The sequence below is a fragment of the Polyodon spathula genome, chromosome 16, assembly GCF_017654505.1.
Source record: "Polyodon spathula isolate WHYD16114869_AA chromosome 16, ASM1765450v1, whole genome shotgun sequence".
In the NCBI taxonomy this organism is placed as follows: Eukaryota; Metazoa; Chordata; class Actinopteri; order Acipenseriformes; family Polyodontidae; genus Polyodon; species Polyodon spathula.
This window is the reverse complement of record NC_054549.1, coordinates 28,934,872-28,950,646: the sequence shown is the minus strand read 5'-3', so window position 1 is coordinate 28,950,646 and position 15,775 is coordinate 28,934,872. Positions and strand designations below refer to the sequence as shown.

At 39.5% G+C, this 15,775-nt stretch overlaps 1 protein-coding gene across 5 annotated transcripts in view; it reads right to left on the bottom strand.

The window, feature by feature from the left end:
- Nucleotides 1-15,775, bottom strand: part of LOC121329019 (dedicator of cytokinesis protein 3-like) — a 212,002-nt gene that overhangs the window by 63,445 nt on the left and 132,782 nt on the right. For all 5 annotated transcript variants that reach the window (XM_041274211.1, XM_041274212.1, XM_041274213.1 and 2 more), the window contains 4 exons: nucleotides 10,012-10,053; nucleotides 9,345-9,499; nucleotides 572-653; nucleotides 425-485 (listed from right to left, as the gene is read on the bottom strand). In XM_041274211.1, coding sequence (XP_041130145.1) covers nucleotides 425-485; nucleotides 572-653; nucleotides 9,345-9,499; nucleotides 10,012-10,053 — 340 coding nt within the window. The remainder of the gene's footprint in view (nucleotides 1-424; nucleotides 486-571; nucleotides 654-9,344; nucleotides 9,500-10,011; nucleotides 10,054-15,775) is intronic.

Genomic DNA, 15,775 nt, shown 5'->3' with positions numbered 1-15,775 from the left:
GGTGAGGTAGGCTAGCACCGAGAATAGCATACACAGGAGACTGGGGATTCAATTAAGTGCTGGTATGCCCATTTTACTGCTACTAATACTATCGATAATAATAATGATAATGAATGTATAATCACTTTCACTTTGATAATTCAAATAGACTTCACTTAACATTCATGTGGCAAGTTTATACGCAACTGTTAAGAAATAATATTTGTATTTACTGGGGTGTTAATCTATATGTTTTGGTAAGGATTAATTACCTTAGTAGAAAACCACCTGTAAGCACAGGATAAGAAGTTTTGCAGATTTTGGTATCCTAATCAGGAATAATCAAATCAAACTGATTACTCAACACGTGAGCTGTTTGCATGGTGGGAACATGTGGTAAGAATACCAGATAGTGCTGGAGAGAACTAGAACTGAAACAACTTACCAGTTCTGATGACGTGAGAAACTATATACAGGTCTCTTTTCATGTCCTTGTTGCTCAGATCCTGGAAGGCAAACACAGACAGTAAATCTGTTGTACTGTGTCATGATGATATCTAGAGTAATAATAATATTAGCTTGCAGAAGTTACCGTGAAGAGGGCACATAGGCGATCTATCTTCTCTGGGTTTTTAGGTCCTCCATTCTTGTTCAGTTTCACCATGAACCTCTCACTGCAGGACAAAGAAGAAGCCTGTTGAATTTATACACTGATGAAACCTGTCTATTCCGGCATCACTTGGGACTGGAAAATTGTGCCGGATTATACAGTGTGCTGATTTATAGAGATAGTGTAAAATATAATACTGTATCTAAAAACACAAAGTAAGCATTTATTGTAACACTGTGAAAAAACTATTTTACAGTGCACAATGTAGTACTGTCCAGGTATACTATGCAATTCATGGATTGTATTAATTTAAATTTGCCTTTCTCCATAATGTAAACAAGGATTGTTCTATACCATACCTGAGGGACATGTGTGCATTTACGCATCATAGTTAGGCAGACAAGACTTAGAAATCATGACGGATTCGAGATTAGACAGGTTCTGGATTGTGGAGGGGAATCACAGCATCAGTTTCAATAGGGATTTGGTTGAGACCCCAAAATTAAACTGAATTATAGAGAATGCTGGTTTGTAGGGGGGTGTAATTAGACAGGTTTTACTGTAAACTAAATGGAACATTGCTAGGTGTACAAAAATACAGTACAATATTTAGTGTTGTTTCACCATGTCCACATTTTTGCACTTTCATGAACATAGGTTTTATCAAAGGTCTTTCAAACACATCCAATAATAATAATAATAATAATAATAATAATAATAATAATAATAATAATAATAATAATAAGCAAAAAAAAAAAAAGGTTATCCATCAAAAGTCCTTTTTGGAGGTGTGGACAATTCACATTTCCCTTTAAGAGAATCACTCCACCTTTAAAAACACCCACTTTGTTATTTTTTTCTTCTGACAACAGTTGCATCTTGTAGTTGTAGGTGGCATTCATGCTCAAATCACAGTTTTCATTATATTTCCTTCAATTGTAAACATGGTCATGGGGAAACAAATTCAACCTCCAAAAAGGGAAAAACTGGCCTGCAGAGAATAAAGAGTGCAATTCATATGCCCGCTGTTCGAAAGCCTTGTACCCATGTCCGGAGCAGCTGCTCTGCCAAGCTGTGCTGAAGGCAGTGGTGGCACAGTGCCTGCTTTCACATTCTGTGTATAGACAATTTGGGACCTAGCAGGGGGTGTGAGCACTGGCCCGGTAGTTAGAAACCACACAGAAGTTCTGATTAAATAAGGGAGCCGGACTCTGTTTGGATTTAGGATGGCACAAAAAAAGTCACCTGTGAATGAAGTTGGGACATGGGGTGAGTTTCTCACACTCAGCAGTCCAAGACAATCTGTTAAGGAACACACTAGAACAGGACTAGCCACAGCAACATTAATCAGTGTTTACAATGTGCTGGCAAGAGCAACACCATGCAGGGAAACCATCTTCATTTTAGAGCAAAGTATGAAGTTCTTACAGGTTGTTTCTGGAATTGGAGCTTGCCAAAAACACACCAAATCAGCACTGGTTCAGCTTGTCTGGCATTCCACACAGAGATGCCATTAACTGCTTCCATACTGAAAGCAATTCTACTTGTGAATTTCTTTCTCTGTGCTCAATTAAATCTGACCTTAAATATCTCAAAGTATTTAGAATGACTACTGAATTGGATAGAAGTTGAGCCCAAGTAAAATCTTTCTTTTTACAAAAGCAATCAAATACAGATTTCAGTTCTGCCCTGACACTGTTGGCTGTGGTAATTAAACAGGCATTTCAGTGCACAGTAGTTACTAAAAAGGCATTTCAGCACAAATACTTCATTTAAAAATGAATTTAACGACATTTTGAATGGATCTGAATATAACATTATTGTACCGTTCTGCTGCTGGCAAAGGGACAGTGTTCAAAATCACAGTTGTTTGTCCTTGTTTGGGTATTTCAACCTTTCAGCTGGTCTTTATTACTCAGATTATATATTAAGACATATCCTTCTTGCCATCTCTCAGATCTCATTAACTTGTAGAATTTGTCTTAGTGGGGAAATCAAATAAACAGTTTTCTGTGTAGTTTTTTTTTTTTTTTTTTTTTTTTTTTTAATTATCCCTCCTCTGTTTCTGAGGGATAACATAGTAATATCTCAAAGACATAGAGGAAGGTTAATGTCTGTGCAGACTGAGATCAGAACCAGGCTGTACAGTAGTGACTCTGCCTCTCATCAATCCATGTTAATGGAATTGGCACTGCGTAAAGGGAGCAATTAGCAGAACAAAGATTGAAAGTGAATAGCAGAGGCTTCCACATGAAACAGGTGCCATTGTGTCATAGCGTAACTTTCCAACTGAACGAGAATCCACTGACGGAAAGATGATTTGTTTAAACGTTTCTTTACAGGGGGTCAACAAAACAGTAGAAACAACTGGCCTCTAAAGCACATACGATGGAGACGAAGCTTGAAGCCTTTGGGGACAATAGACTGATGGTTAGGTGCATACATCCCGATTGCTTATTCCATATCATCTACTGAATAGTGGCCAGGTATAACTGCCAGGGCTTACAGGAGTGCATCCATTCTGTGTCACCCAGTAGACATCTAAAAACATATCACCAACCTGGCTGTGGATGTGTGTAGGTATCAACAGGAATTATCACCTCTAGGTCTCTCTCTCAAACACTTGTCATTCATGCTTCCAGCAGGACAATCCCTTGCGTATCTGAGACTGTATAGGATGTGCTGATGTGGTGGCCCCCCCTGCTGCTAGACTACCACCTTAAAGGTAATGTGCCTGGACATGGTGCACTCAGACTCTGCCAGTAACAGCTATGTTCCAGCAAGAGGAAAGGTGACAGTATTGTAAAAAGTAGGTCACAATGACTACAGTATGCCAATGCATTAGTTTTATTAAATGGCAAAAGCAGCTCCCATTGATATAGCTTTCAATTTAAGTTGGTCACAGTACTGTGCTTAAAACCTTCTAAGAAATAGAAATGCAACAATATCATTATGGACATTTGTCAGGGTAAAAGAGATATGAAAAGCCTGGCCTGTACCAAGTTCTACTACAATTGGATGAGTGACTTTCAAAGTAAATTTACAGTACACAGACATACACTAGCATATATGTGTGTGCCTTGCAGTATAAACATACTAGTCCCATCAGTATTTTACCTCTGCGGGGATAATAAGATCCAAACAGAGATAATTACCAGTGCTTGTGGACTTATTTCCTAAGTAGCAGCCCGTAGGCAAAGGTTAACATCAAAAGGCCTCTCATCATATTCCAGAACCCCCTGCGAGGCAGTCTTGTGGCCAGTGTGGTGTCTCCCACAGTAAAGCAATTTGCTTTAATGCAGAGACTGCAGTATCTGAGCTCCAGCAGCAGAATAAACAACTGGCTGGTTATATGTTTGCATCCTCCAGTCTAAATTATTGTAATGTGCAGTTTTCTGGTCTGCCTTCATAAATCATTACAAAAATATTAGAGCTGGTACACAAAAGAACTTCAATTAGCGCTTATCTCACCTCATAAATATGGCTATAAACACACACCAAGTGTCAAAGTATATATAAAAAGACAAGATGTCCACCCATCACAGCTATATTACATTAGCAAAGACTAAAGGAAGAGGGGGGGGGGGGGGGAATCAGACAGCGTGGAATTCAATTTTTCCATTCTGTCTAGTGTAACACATGACAAAATCTCATCTTTATAAAGATTTGTGTCTACATGATCCCAGCATGTCAGAGTTGGGCCTTGGGAGCTCTCTCTGCACTGTAGCTTGTACTGCACCTGTCACAGCTGCCTATCTGGAAAACAGCAGAACCAGGTCATGAAATTACAGCTGACAGGCACAATTCTTATACACCAGCGCTGGTACTTTTTACAAGCTGGAATTGTCTTGGTTACTCTTCCCAGATTATTTTGCAGTAACTATTTAAAAGGTTCCTTGTTCAGTCCCTCAACCTTCTAATTGCATTATTTTTTAACTAATTCGTTCACATGAAGATGGCTTGACAAGACTGACCTTTAAACACAGAAGCTGTCTGTTCTATCAGGTCCCTCTGTTGAGTAGCACGATTGAATATGAACTAATATTACTAATATTCCCATCTGCTATTTGTTATGCTTTTTCTTCTGTAAAGGAACCCCTGAACTAAAACAGAACAACATGCAGTCATGCTGAGGGCATTCCAGGCAATCCAAAGGCTAAACAGTTTACACTCCCGGCACGGTATAAAGAGTTACATCCCTCTCTGGGGAAACAGACTTCTGTTTAAACCCTAGCCTTTGCCTCCTACCTCCAATTAAACTGCAATCTGGATCTGGATTATCTGGCATTGATAAAATAACGTTGATTTCTTTAGCGGTTGCCAAGAAGAATTCCTTTTTGTTTTTGGCAGTTGTCGTGAAAATATCCCTGTGACCCAATATTCCTGCAAAGAATTAGAGTGTAGCACAGAGGAGTCAATCTGAGAAAATCTGCATAACGGCTAGACTGATTAGATAAAGTGAACCAGACTGTCAAACCAAGATTATTTAACTTTTTTCCAATAATCCCCGTCTCATCTGGTGTGAGGATTCTGGTGTTTCAGACAGCACAACTGACCTGATATTGACGGCTTGTGTGTTGGTGCTGGCTTTACTAAATAACTGACCATTACTGACCTACTCACTCATCCTTGGTCCAAGATAGAAGCAGTTGGAGATGTTTTTGTGACTACTAAAAACCTAGAGATAGTAAAGAATGACAGAACAAAACAGCTTCTGTAACGTTAGTTCCAGCTCTCCCAGTTGGGGGCAGTGTTATAAACAAACGCCTACAACTGAGGAAGGAGAAAAAATAGACACAGATGATTTACTGCAGAGAAGCGGCTGCATTTGTGTCTGCATTAAGAGCATCCGAGACATTCTTAATAAAGGGAACCGATTGTATCCACACTGTGAGGCAAGAGAATGAGATGCCACGTCTTTAACACCACACGATTTTCCTGCTGTTTAGGTGACCTGAAGTAAACCCAGAGCAGTTAGGGAGAGAAGAGGGACACATTGTGGCTCTTTTTTAGGAATCATGTGCTTCATGGAGCTCTTTGAGAACCTTGCACTCACAAATCTGTTAACAAACAAAGTTGGCGCTGAAACAGCACCCAGCAACCATGTCTGCTTCCCTGAGAATTCCAACTTGATCTTTGTAAATTATTAAGCTGCTGCATTGGTCAGGATCCAGGCAGTGGTTAACAGAGGGTTTACTGTAGAGCTAGGGATTGCTGCAGGCTTGGGATTACCATAACAACACAAATTATCCGGATAAAATAAATAAATAAATACAATATATACAGAAATTTGTGTTAACTTTCCACAAGCCAGAAAGGAGCACTGCTAGTGTTAGATTTGTAAGTTCAGCCCTGGTTACTATAGCTTTGATAAAGTGATGCAAGACTGAAGCACAGGGAGCTTGTTTAGAATCCGGATCCTGAACGTGTTTATCACATACTGGTAAAAAAAAAAGTTAAATAGAAAAACAAGAAAAAAAAAAAAAAAAAAAACAAAATAAAAAAAACAATAGTTTTCTTTCTTTTGTTTTTGACAGAAAAAGAAATTTGTGTTAACTTTCCACAAGCCAGAAAGGAGCACTGCTAGTGTTAGATTTGTAAGTTCAGCCCTGGTTACTATAGCTTTGATAAAGTGATGCAAGACTGAAGCACAGGGAGCTTGTTTAGCGCTGCTTAGGAAGTGCACAAAAAAGATGACCATTTCAAAGCACTTCAAAGCAAGTTTTTTGCAGTATTACCCATTACTATAGGATGAACACACTCTGTATATAAATATGGAACTTTATAGTCTAATGAAACAACAGGAATGCTGTAAGATGATACATACAGGTGGATATAGTTTAGACTGCAGTTTAAGATTACCACAGTAGACTTCAATGCAGTCTTAATGGAAAAAACACTGTAAGAGAACTTATTTGCTGCAGTCTAACAGTTTTTAAGGAGCGTTTGCAATTGAGATGTTGTGCTTAGGTGTGATTACATTTAGTGTAGATACATAGCTAAATATCAGAAGTGTCTTAAGCAATGTCACTTCACGAATTGGGTTAGAAGAGATGGACTTTTTCTTTTTTAACAAAAACAAAGCTGTCGACTGGGTAACCTCAAGACATGCATAGACACTTGCAGGAACTCAGGATGAAGTTTACCCAGAGCTGCAATTCCAACTGTGCCTCTGCCATCAAACTGCAGAAGGAACAATCAAAGTGAAATATGGAACAGCAACAAATTAAGCCTAAAATAAATTCAGGGCTCAGCAGCTCTTACATAATGCAATGTTGCTGAAGAAACAGAACTGAAATGAATATCACACAGGAGAGACAGACATACTAAGAGACGATGAGACTCCACATACTGTATGCCAGAATTTGGAGTAGGCTCTAAAGTAAACAGTTGGAGTGTGTGCATGCACAAAGGGTCTGCAAATTGTCCACAAAGGGATTTCAAAACATCTCAGGCTGTCATCCCTTAAAAATAAACAAACTTGTAGATGAAGGAAAAAAAATTGATCTTCCCCTTACTTGTCAAACACCTCTCAGTAATTCAGAGTGGATGTCACGAATCACATGTACTCATCATTTATTACTCTTGGACAAGAATTGGGCTGCACCCAGAGGTTCTGAAAACCTGTGAAAGCCAAGAGGATGAAAACATGGTTTCCATTTTTAATTTCTGTATGTATGAATGTTAAAAATAGAGACCATAACAATTATATTTTAGTGTGAAATTGAATGTGATTGTGGAACATTGCAGCTTTAACCAGCAGATAGAGCTATCCGCCCACTATCCAAATTTTAATTCACATAATAAGGCTGTGACAGGGACGATCCTGTCGTTGGTTCTTGCATGGATGTGTGCCTTTAGGAAGCAGCTGGGACGAGCAAAAGGAGACATGTTGCTAGGCAACCAATCGAGCAGGAGGGCTGATTGGCTGGGGAAGCATTCCCAGGGAGCCTGAACGCAGTAAAGAAAGACAGCTCAAGCCTACTGTAACGCCATGGCCGCAGACAGGCGCTGACCAAAAGCTTGCTTTGTGTACATCAAGGAGGAGAGCATCCGCTCCAGAGGTCACAACTACAGTACAAAACCCTTTCACTTCAAGATGGTGCTTGTGAAGGCATTGCCCAATCGAGGCTGTTGGAAAAGGCCGAAGTCGCCAGGAGTACGTTCTGTTACAAAGGCACTTCTCCATCTAACTCTTCAGATCAGGCCATTAACAGGTTCACAGGAGTCTGATCTAAAAGGTGAACATGTCTTACTTGAATGAGTTAGTGGTAGACTGGAGAAACAGCAGTATTAACAAATAAGGACCATGTTTGGTAAGGACCTTGTCATGGGAGAGGAGCTGTTGAATTTGGCATATAAAAAGGCCAGGTAACATCTGCAATTTAATGACATGCTGATGTGCATGTGTTTACAGAGGCTGCCTGTAGCTGCAGTCAAAACGCAGTTTTAAAGGCAGGAAGAGTTGAATAGTAACCACAGAAAAAAGAAGTCCCTTAGTAGGAATAAAACAGACAGACTACACCTCAGAGAGGAGCCTCTAGTTCCTGCTGGCATGTTATCAGATAATAGTTTTTTTTTGTACCAGTTGAAAAGGCAGAAGTAATTCAGCAAATAAATAAATAAATAAAAACCAACAACAACAACAAAAAAAACGCCAAAACATTCCAATATCGTATCATCAATTACATTTTAAGAAGCAGGTAGCCTGAGTGAATAATGAAAGCCTTTTTATACTACAATTAAATCAGTCCCCTTCAGCTCTTTCAATGCAATCCTAATTAAACACAATAAAGACACAATACGAACACATGTTGAAATGATTAATGCCTGTAGAGTAAAGGAGATTCTAACCACGCTTTTAATATCAAGAGAAGTATCACTCCCCCTATTCTTGGTAAATTTAGGATATACAGATTTTTCAAGTACAGCAATGTCTTTATACCCTCCATTATAAATTCTGCTGCAAACCTAATATTCATGATTTATAATTGGATTCCATGAGTACAGCAGTATCTACATTTGGTCACTATATTTGGCATTAGTAATTATAAAATGATGATTATCCCTAGTCAAGTCAGTAAGGAAACCCTGAAGTGCCTATTTTGGTCTTACTGCTAGTAGACAGTTTTCCAGACTTTGGAATAGACACAAATATATCTATCAGAACTGTGACTGGCTCCATCAGATGAGGCTGGGAAAGATCAGGATTAAAGTATGTTCATATGGGTACTGTTAGATATAATGCACAGTCTTTTGAATTGAATCCAACAGGTTGAAAGCAATTACATCAAGCCATGGTGCCACGCTTGCCCAAGGAGTGTTGGTGGAAAAACTCCACAGAGATCTGGCACACTGGATCATGGAGATTGATGACCTTAATGAGAACATAATGAGCCTAGTCCTTGTACAGAAGGTAATTTCCTGCATGTCACCTCCAGGAAAGAGAAGAAGCAACAGGTTTTGACTACTAGCTGTGGCTAACTGTCCAGAAATAGTTCCATAACAAAAGCTGCTCACAGTACTGCAAATGTGTAATCTGAATCCAGTTAACCCTTGCATGGAGCCTTGAATGCTTCTCTTATTTTAGCAAGTCTACGATATTACGTTAAACCACTGTTTCACCTAAATATCCCCATACTGTATGTTGCTGGAAGTTTGCTAGTTTATTTTTACTACTTATAAATCTATCAGTTGAGAGTTTTCTCATTCTGGTTTACAGTTCACTCTATTGATGGTTAGCGGAGGTCCCTACCTGATCTGTTTGCCCTCCCTCATGTCAAAGAGGGAGAAGAAGACATCAGTGTCTTCTCCAATGGTGTTGTAGGTGAAACTCTTCAAATTGAGGAAGAGATGGTGAGGGATTGGGATCCGACAAGCCTCCCCATGGCGCTGACGCAAGCTGTCCCCCTGGGCAGAAAGAGTGACATAACTGGACATCAACTACGATTGCAAGACATTACTTTTTCAGTTAATGATCTGAAAACTACACATCTGATTGGATAGTTCTGTAAATTAAATATTCATGCCCAATTTATGGCACAAAGAATATAACATGAGTGTACTGTACAAAATGGATCAGTACTAGACATACATATAGAAAGCACAACACTTTAAATAGTTGTAAAAATACTGCAGGCCTTATTCAAAAGTTATTTAAAGATTTGTATATATTTATTTATTTATTTATTGTACAGTGTGTTTTTAATAAAATATTGTGTGAAGGATTTTTTTAAAGCTGTAGACCAATAAACTGATCCATCAACACAGATTTTTAAAAGCAACTATTTAAATATCTCATACGTTACAGCTGTGTGAACAAGCCTCTGCTGTATTTGGCAACGCTTCAGTTATTTTTTTTTCATTTGTTTGTTTTGCAAATGAGTACATGAATTACAAACTGACTTTCCTTCTTAACTCACCTGTGAGGTGCTTTGCTGCACGCTGTGTCTGCTGGATAAATGCTGCAAATCAAAAACAAAGACAAATTAGTCATCCAGTGCATCCTAGAACAGATGGAGAACTAGGTGGCCATGTCCTAGAGATGCTTTCAGAGCACCACGACTAAAGCCAGTGCTTTGCTCTTTATTTAATCCTAGTTTCATTTACAATCCATTGAGGGATAAACATCCCTGATTAAAACAGTCACTTATCACTTTACAAACTGGAGGTATGTAGGAAAAAACAGAAACACCACCAGCTCAAGATATATTGTCAGGGCAAATTGAAATGCCCTAGGATAAAGGAGCTAGAATGACTTCAAGCACCAGGCAAAATGTCACACCTACAAGCCATAAGTCTGCAGCAAATCATTCTTGTCTGGTGGCATGAAAAGCTGTCCCTAATCGTTGAAGGGGTGATTAAAAAATTTCTACAGGGATAGCTGACTTGAGTTGTAACAACTGGCCTACAACTCTGCAGTCTGCAGTGTTGAGAAGCGACATCCAAGTCATACACTGAATATGAGAGCAGAATGTTTTCCAGTTCTAATACATATCGCAATCTCACACAGAAATTAATTCAGCAAGACACTGCATCAGTTACATTAACAGGTTCACAGGAGTCTGATCTAAAAGGTGAACATGTCTTACTTGAATGAGTTAGTGGTAGACTGGAGAAACAGCGGTATTAAAAAATAAGGACCATGTTTGGTAACGACCTTGTCATGGGAGAGGAGCTGTTGAATTTGGCATATAAAGAGGCCAGGTAACATCTGCAATTCAATGACCTGCTGATGTGTATGTGTTTACAGAGGCTGCCTGTAGCTGCAGTCAAAAGGTAATGATGTTGAACCTTGACAAAAACTAAAGCTGGGAATGGTGACAACAAGGCCTCAAGAGGCTCACAAAAAGTGTAAGGCAACCATTCTTGTTAATACCTTTACACAGTCCATTAAGAATAACTAACAGTTCCTGCGTTTACCTTCTTACTAAATATACAGGTTCTTTGCACACTTTTTTTTTCAAGCATAACCGTAATGTATGTCAGGGTCCCTGTGAAATTTGCTACAGTTAGAAATGTGGGTCTGTATTTTAAAGCAGTACAAAACAAATAATTCATAAATGAATAAAAGCGATGTCCGTCCTTCATATTCTGCTGTAAATCCCAACAAATACCACAGAGATAAGCTAGGTTATGTATACCATTGAATTTGTGTGATTTGTTGATTGCTTGTTAGAAAATGTTGCCCATGTTTGTGGACCCACTTGCGATTGAAGTTGCGTTTTCCAGTGGCTGTTTTCTGCAAATGTCACCAAATGTCACCGGCTTTAAAAAAAATTCAGCCACTGTGTTGGGGGAGCCGGCTGCACTATTATGCCCTTCTGAGATCCTTCTGTCTTCCAATGATTATTCTGCAACTCTCACACAGCTTATTTAGGTCCAGTAGATCACAAGACTCATCACATGACCACATACACTTGCACATATGGTAGGCTGTGAACTTTCCAGTTTTAATTGGATTCTCTGATTCTTTGGCAGGTTAATGTATAATTTACAGGGTATAAATTATGCCACAGGACAAAGACACAGTCGTTGGAAGTGCAAATACACTAAATAAATGATGACCCCCTACAATGTCCAAGCCGTTCGGTCCATTCCTGCTGCGCCAGCTCATTGATGGCAACACAAAGAACATTTCCTGTGATATTTATATTTACGCTCTGTATAGTAAATGCTGAACTCATCACTGTGTCATGTGTGCCTAATTGAATAGATAATGATGTGTGATTAGCTGTGATGGAAATGCCTATTTATTATACTCCTATGAACACAGCTCCCCAGTTCCACCTCTTCACGATGTACTACAGTTTGAACACAAGGCCAGCTGTGTTTGCTCTCTTTTCATTTAAGGCAAACCTTGGCGCTCTTTTCTGCAGGCCTCTCATAGCTGGCTGTTAGGGAATGTTGCTCACTAATAATGTCAGGGAGAGACCAAGCAGCAATGAATAGCTTGGCTCAGCCCAGCATTTTTTAGATGCAATTAACAAACTGCTTGTTCTTCTGCCCATACCACTGCAGAAGGAGGCCTGTTTCTAACATCTACAGAAAGCATGTCTCCCATTTTTGTTGTATTTGTTGAATGGATTGGTTTAATGTTGCAGGACATTGACAGGTCATCCTGAATCTCTTTGTAGTCTGTTACTGATGCCAAAGTGAATCACTCTATCAGGGAGGACTACACTACAGTTCTTCACGGAATCTGCAGTCAAGAGACTCTGGTCTTTTAATTATTCCAAAAACAAGGCTACAGTCTATGGGTGACAAAGCATTCTGCAGTTATGCACCAAGATTATAGAATGCTCTTCCTAGGGTGATCAAGATCCTTGGTGCATAACTGCAAAATGCTTTGTCACCCATTGACTGTAGCCTTGTTTTTGGAATAATTAAAGACCAGAGTCTCTTGACTGCAAATTCCGTGAATTGGAGATTGAGACTGTGGATATTTTAAAATCACGTTTTAAAACATACTTTTATACACTAGCATTTCCTAATGTTTATATCTCTAAATTTTAATTTACTGTACAGTGCTTTGTGGTGTTTGTACATGAAAGGCACAAAATTTAAAATAAAGATGCTATAGAAAATAATACTGTACATACCACACAACTGTTCTCTGTCCCTCCTCTCCACCAACCCAAACAAAGGAAACATTCCTTAGGTTGTCAGAATATTTTAGACTCCTGCATGACCCCAAGGGCCTGATTTATATTGGAACTACATTCAATTTGCATCATATTTTAATCAAACTTGTTCTTGCAAAACTGTTTTTACTGTTTTTGTAATATTTACAGTTGTATTTTTGATGTAAAGACCATGATAAAAATTGACTCCATGTGTATACACATTATAAAACTACAAACAAGTTGCTTTTGTAGCTTTAAGCTACACCTCCCTATCTCTTAAATGATTATTAGCTTTCAAATAAATCACCATAGGGATTTCAAGAATATCAAGCACCATTTAGGTTTGTGCTGAAAGAATGGGGCTTACATCATAAAAAATTACCATTTATTTAAGGAAATTAGGCCATACTTGCTTTTGTTTTCCTTTGAAGACCATGGAAAGGCACTAATTAAATGCCTTAGATACGTTTCAGCTTTAGCTAACTGCAGACTTTAATAAAGCTGCAGGAACCTCCTAAATCCGGAATGCCCTGGGTTGAAACCCCAGGAGCGGCTATCATACCTTCATAACAGCCTCGCATCCACCAGGCCTTGCACAGGGCACACTAGCAGGCAACAGAGGAGAATGAAAAACCAGGGCAGATTTCCAGCTTCGGAGTTCAGGGTCTCTCAATTAATTAGAAGTCAGCTTTGAAGCTTAAGCCAAAATTACTTCTGAGAGCACATATGTAAATTCGGAGATGTTAAAAAATCCTTTAATTACACTTTTTTTTTTTTTAGCATTCCATCAGGGATTTTAAAGTTACTTTCCACAGTCGTGAAATAAAAACCCTTGGAAGTAGCTAAAGCCAGTGCCTATTTTTACACCCACCTATCCTGTGAGGCAACTTTGAGTTCACTTGTAAGGGTTTTCACAGGTAGCAAGAACACCCCTTCAACAACCATTTGTGCCAGCGTGCCTGTCCTGAGAATTAAAATACATGGTGGTTGAATATTGTCCAGAAATGAGAGCAGCTTAGTCACTGAACTCTCTCTAGCACAACAACTTCTCTCAACTACTTCATTATTTTTAAATAAACAACTTTGATTTCTAGACTTATCAGTTCAGCTCATCCTACCTCCCTTGTACCGAACAGTATGAAAAAAGAAAAAACAACAGACATGAAAGCAGTTTGGCAATATAAGAAGATTTCCATCTGTCTTAAATATGCATGTATATAATTGAATCAGTATTTTATATATTTTAATATTTTAATATTTATATATATTGAGCTAAAATATATTGGCAGTCGTCAATTGTTTTTATAATTTTTTCTCCCAATTTGGAATAGCCAATTATTTTTAGGCTCATCTACCACCCCCCTCACTGACTTGGGCTTGGCGAAGATGAACACACGCTGTCCTCTGAGGTATGAGCCATCAACTGACCGCTTTTTTTTCACTCTGCAGGCCCACCATGCAGCCAGCCCAGAGCTACAGCATTGGGGGACAACGCAGCTCTTGCCAGCTAGCAGGCAAGCCCGCAGGTGTCTGACCAGACTACAGGGGTCGCTGGTGCATGGTGAGCTGAGGACACCCTGGCCGACCTAAGCCCTCCCATCTCCAGGCAGCGCGTGGCCAATTGTGCGCTTCCCCCTGGGAACTCCTGTCCATGGTCGGAAATAGAATAGCATGGACTCGAACCGGCGACATCCAGGCTATTGGGCGCATCCTGCACTCCACATGGATTGTCTTTACTGGATACGTCACTCGGGAGTCCCCCAGTAGGCATGTATTTTGAATGACAATATGGTGGATGTAAGTCATGGTGCATTTATATACTAACGTCATTACTAAGTACTGTTCTACTATTATTAATGGGACTACAAATAAACCTTTCTTTACAGTTGACTCACATACAATAAGCTGAAAGCACACTTTGCAGAAAATTGGGAAGCTAATCGTTGACTGAAATCCAGTGTCATTCTTTCTGGCGATACACGGGGAAAGAGTGCACAAAATGTTAGCTCAACTTTAATGTTCTCTCCTGGTAGTCCTCTAGACCCTGCCCCCCTTGCAGTTGAGAGAAACTGTACTCTGTACTCTGTAATATCAAAATTGGATAAGTCTCCACTGCCCTGAGTTAATACTTGGTTTAAGCACCTTTGGCAGCAGTTACAGCTGTGAGTCTATTGGGATAGGTCTCTACCAACTTTGCACACCTAGATTTGACAATATTTGACCATTCTTCTTTACAAAACTGTTCAAGCTCTGTCAAGTTCCTTGGGGAGCATTGATGGACAGCAATCTTCAAGTCATGCCACAAATTTTCAATTTGATTTAGGTCGGGGCTCTGACTGGGACACTCAAGGACATTTACCTTTTTGTTCCTTAGCCACTCAAGTGTAGCTTTGGCTATGTGCTTTGGATCATTGTCATGCTGAAAGGTGAACTTCCATCCCAGTTTCAGCTTTCTTGCAGAGGGCAGCAGGTTTTCCTCAAGGACTTCTCTGTGCTTTGGTCCATTCATTTAACCTTCTATCCTGATAAGTGCCCCAGTCCATGCTGATGAGAAACATTACCATAACATGATACTGCCACCACCATGCTTCACAGTAGGGGTGGTGTTCTTTGTGCGCTGTATTGGTTTTGCTCCAAACATAACACTTTGCATTTAGGCCAAAAAAGTTTCATTTTAGTTTCATCAGACCACAAATGTTTTGCCACATGGCTACAGAATCTCCTGAGTGTTATTTTGCATACTTCAAACGGGACTCAAGGTGGGCTTTCTTGAATAATGGCTTCCTTCTTGCCACCCTACCATACAGGCCAGATTTGTGGAGTGCTTGGGATATTGTTGTCACATAAACACTTTGACCAGTCTTGGCCATAAAAGCCTGTAGCTCTTGCAAAGTTGGCCTCTTGGTAGCCTCTCTGATCAGTTTCCTTCTTGCTTGGTCATCCAGTTTGGAGGGACAGGCAGGGTCTTGGTGGTGCCATACACCTTGAACTTCTTAACAATCGCCTTGATCTTGCTCCAAGGGATATTCAAGGCCTTTGATATTTTTTTTATACCCATCCC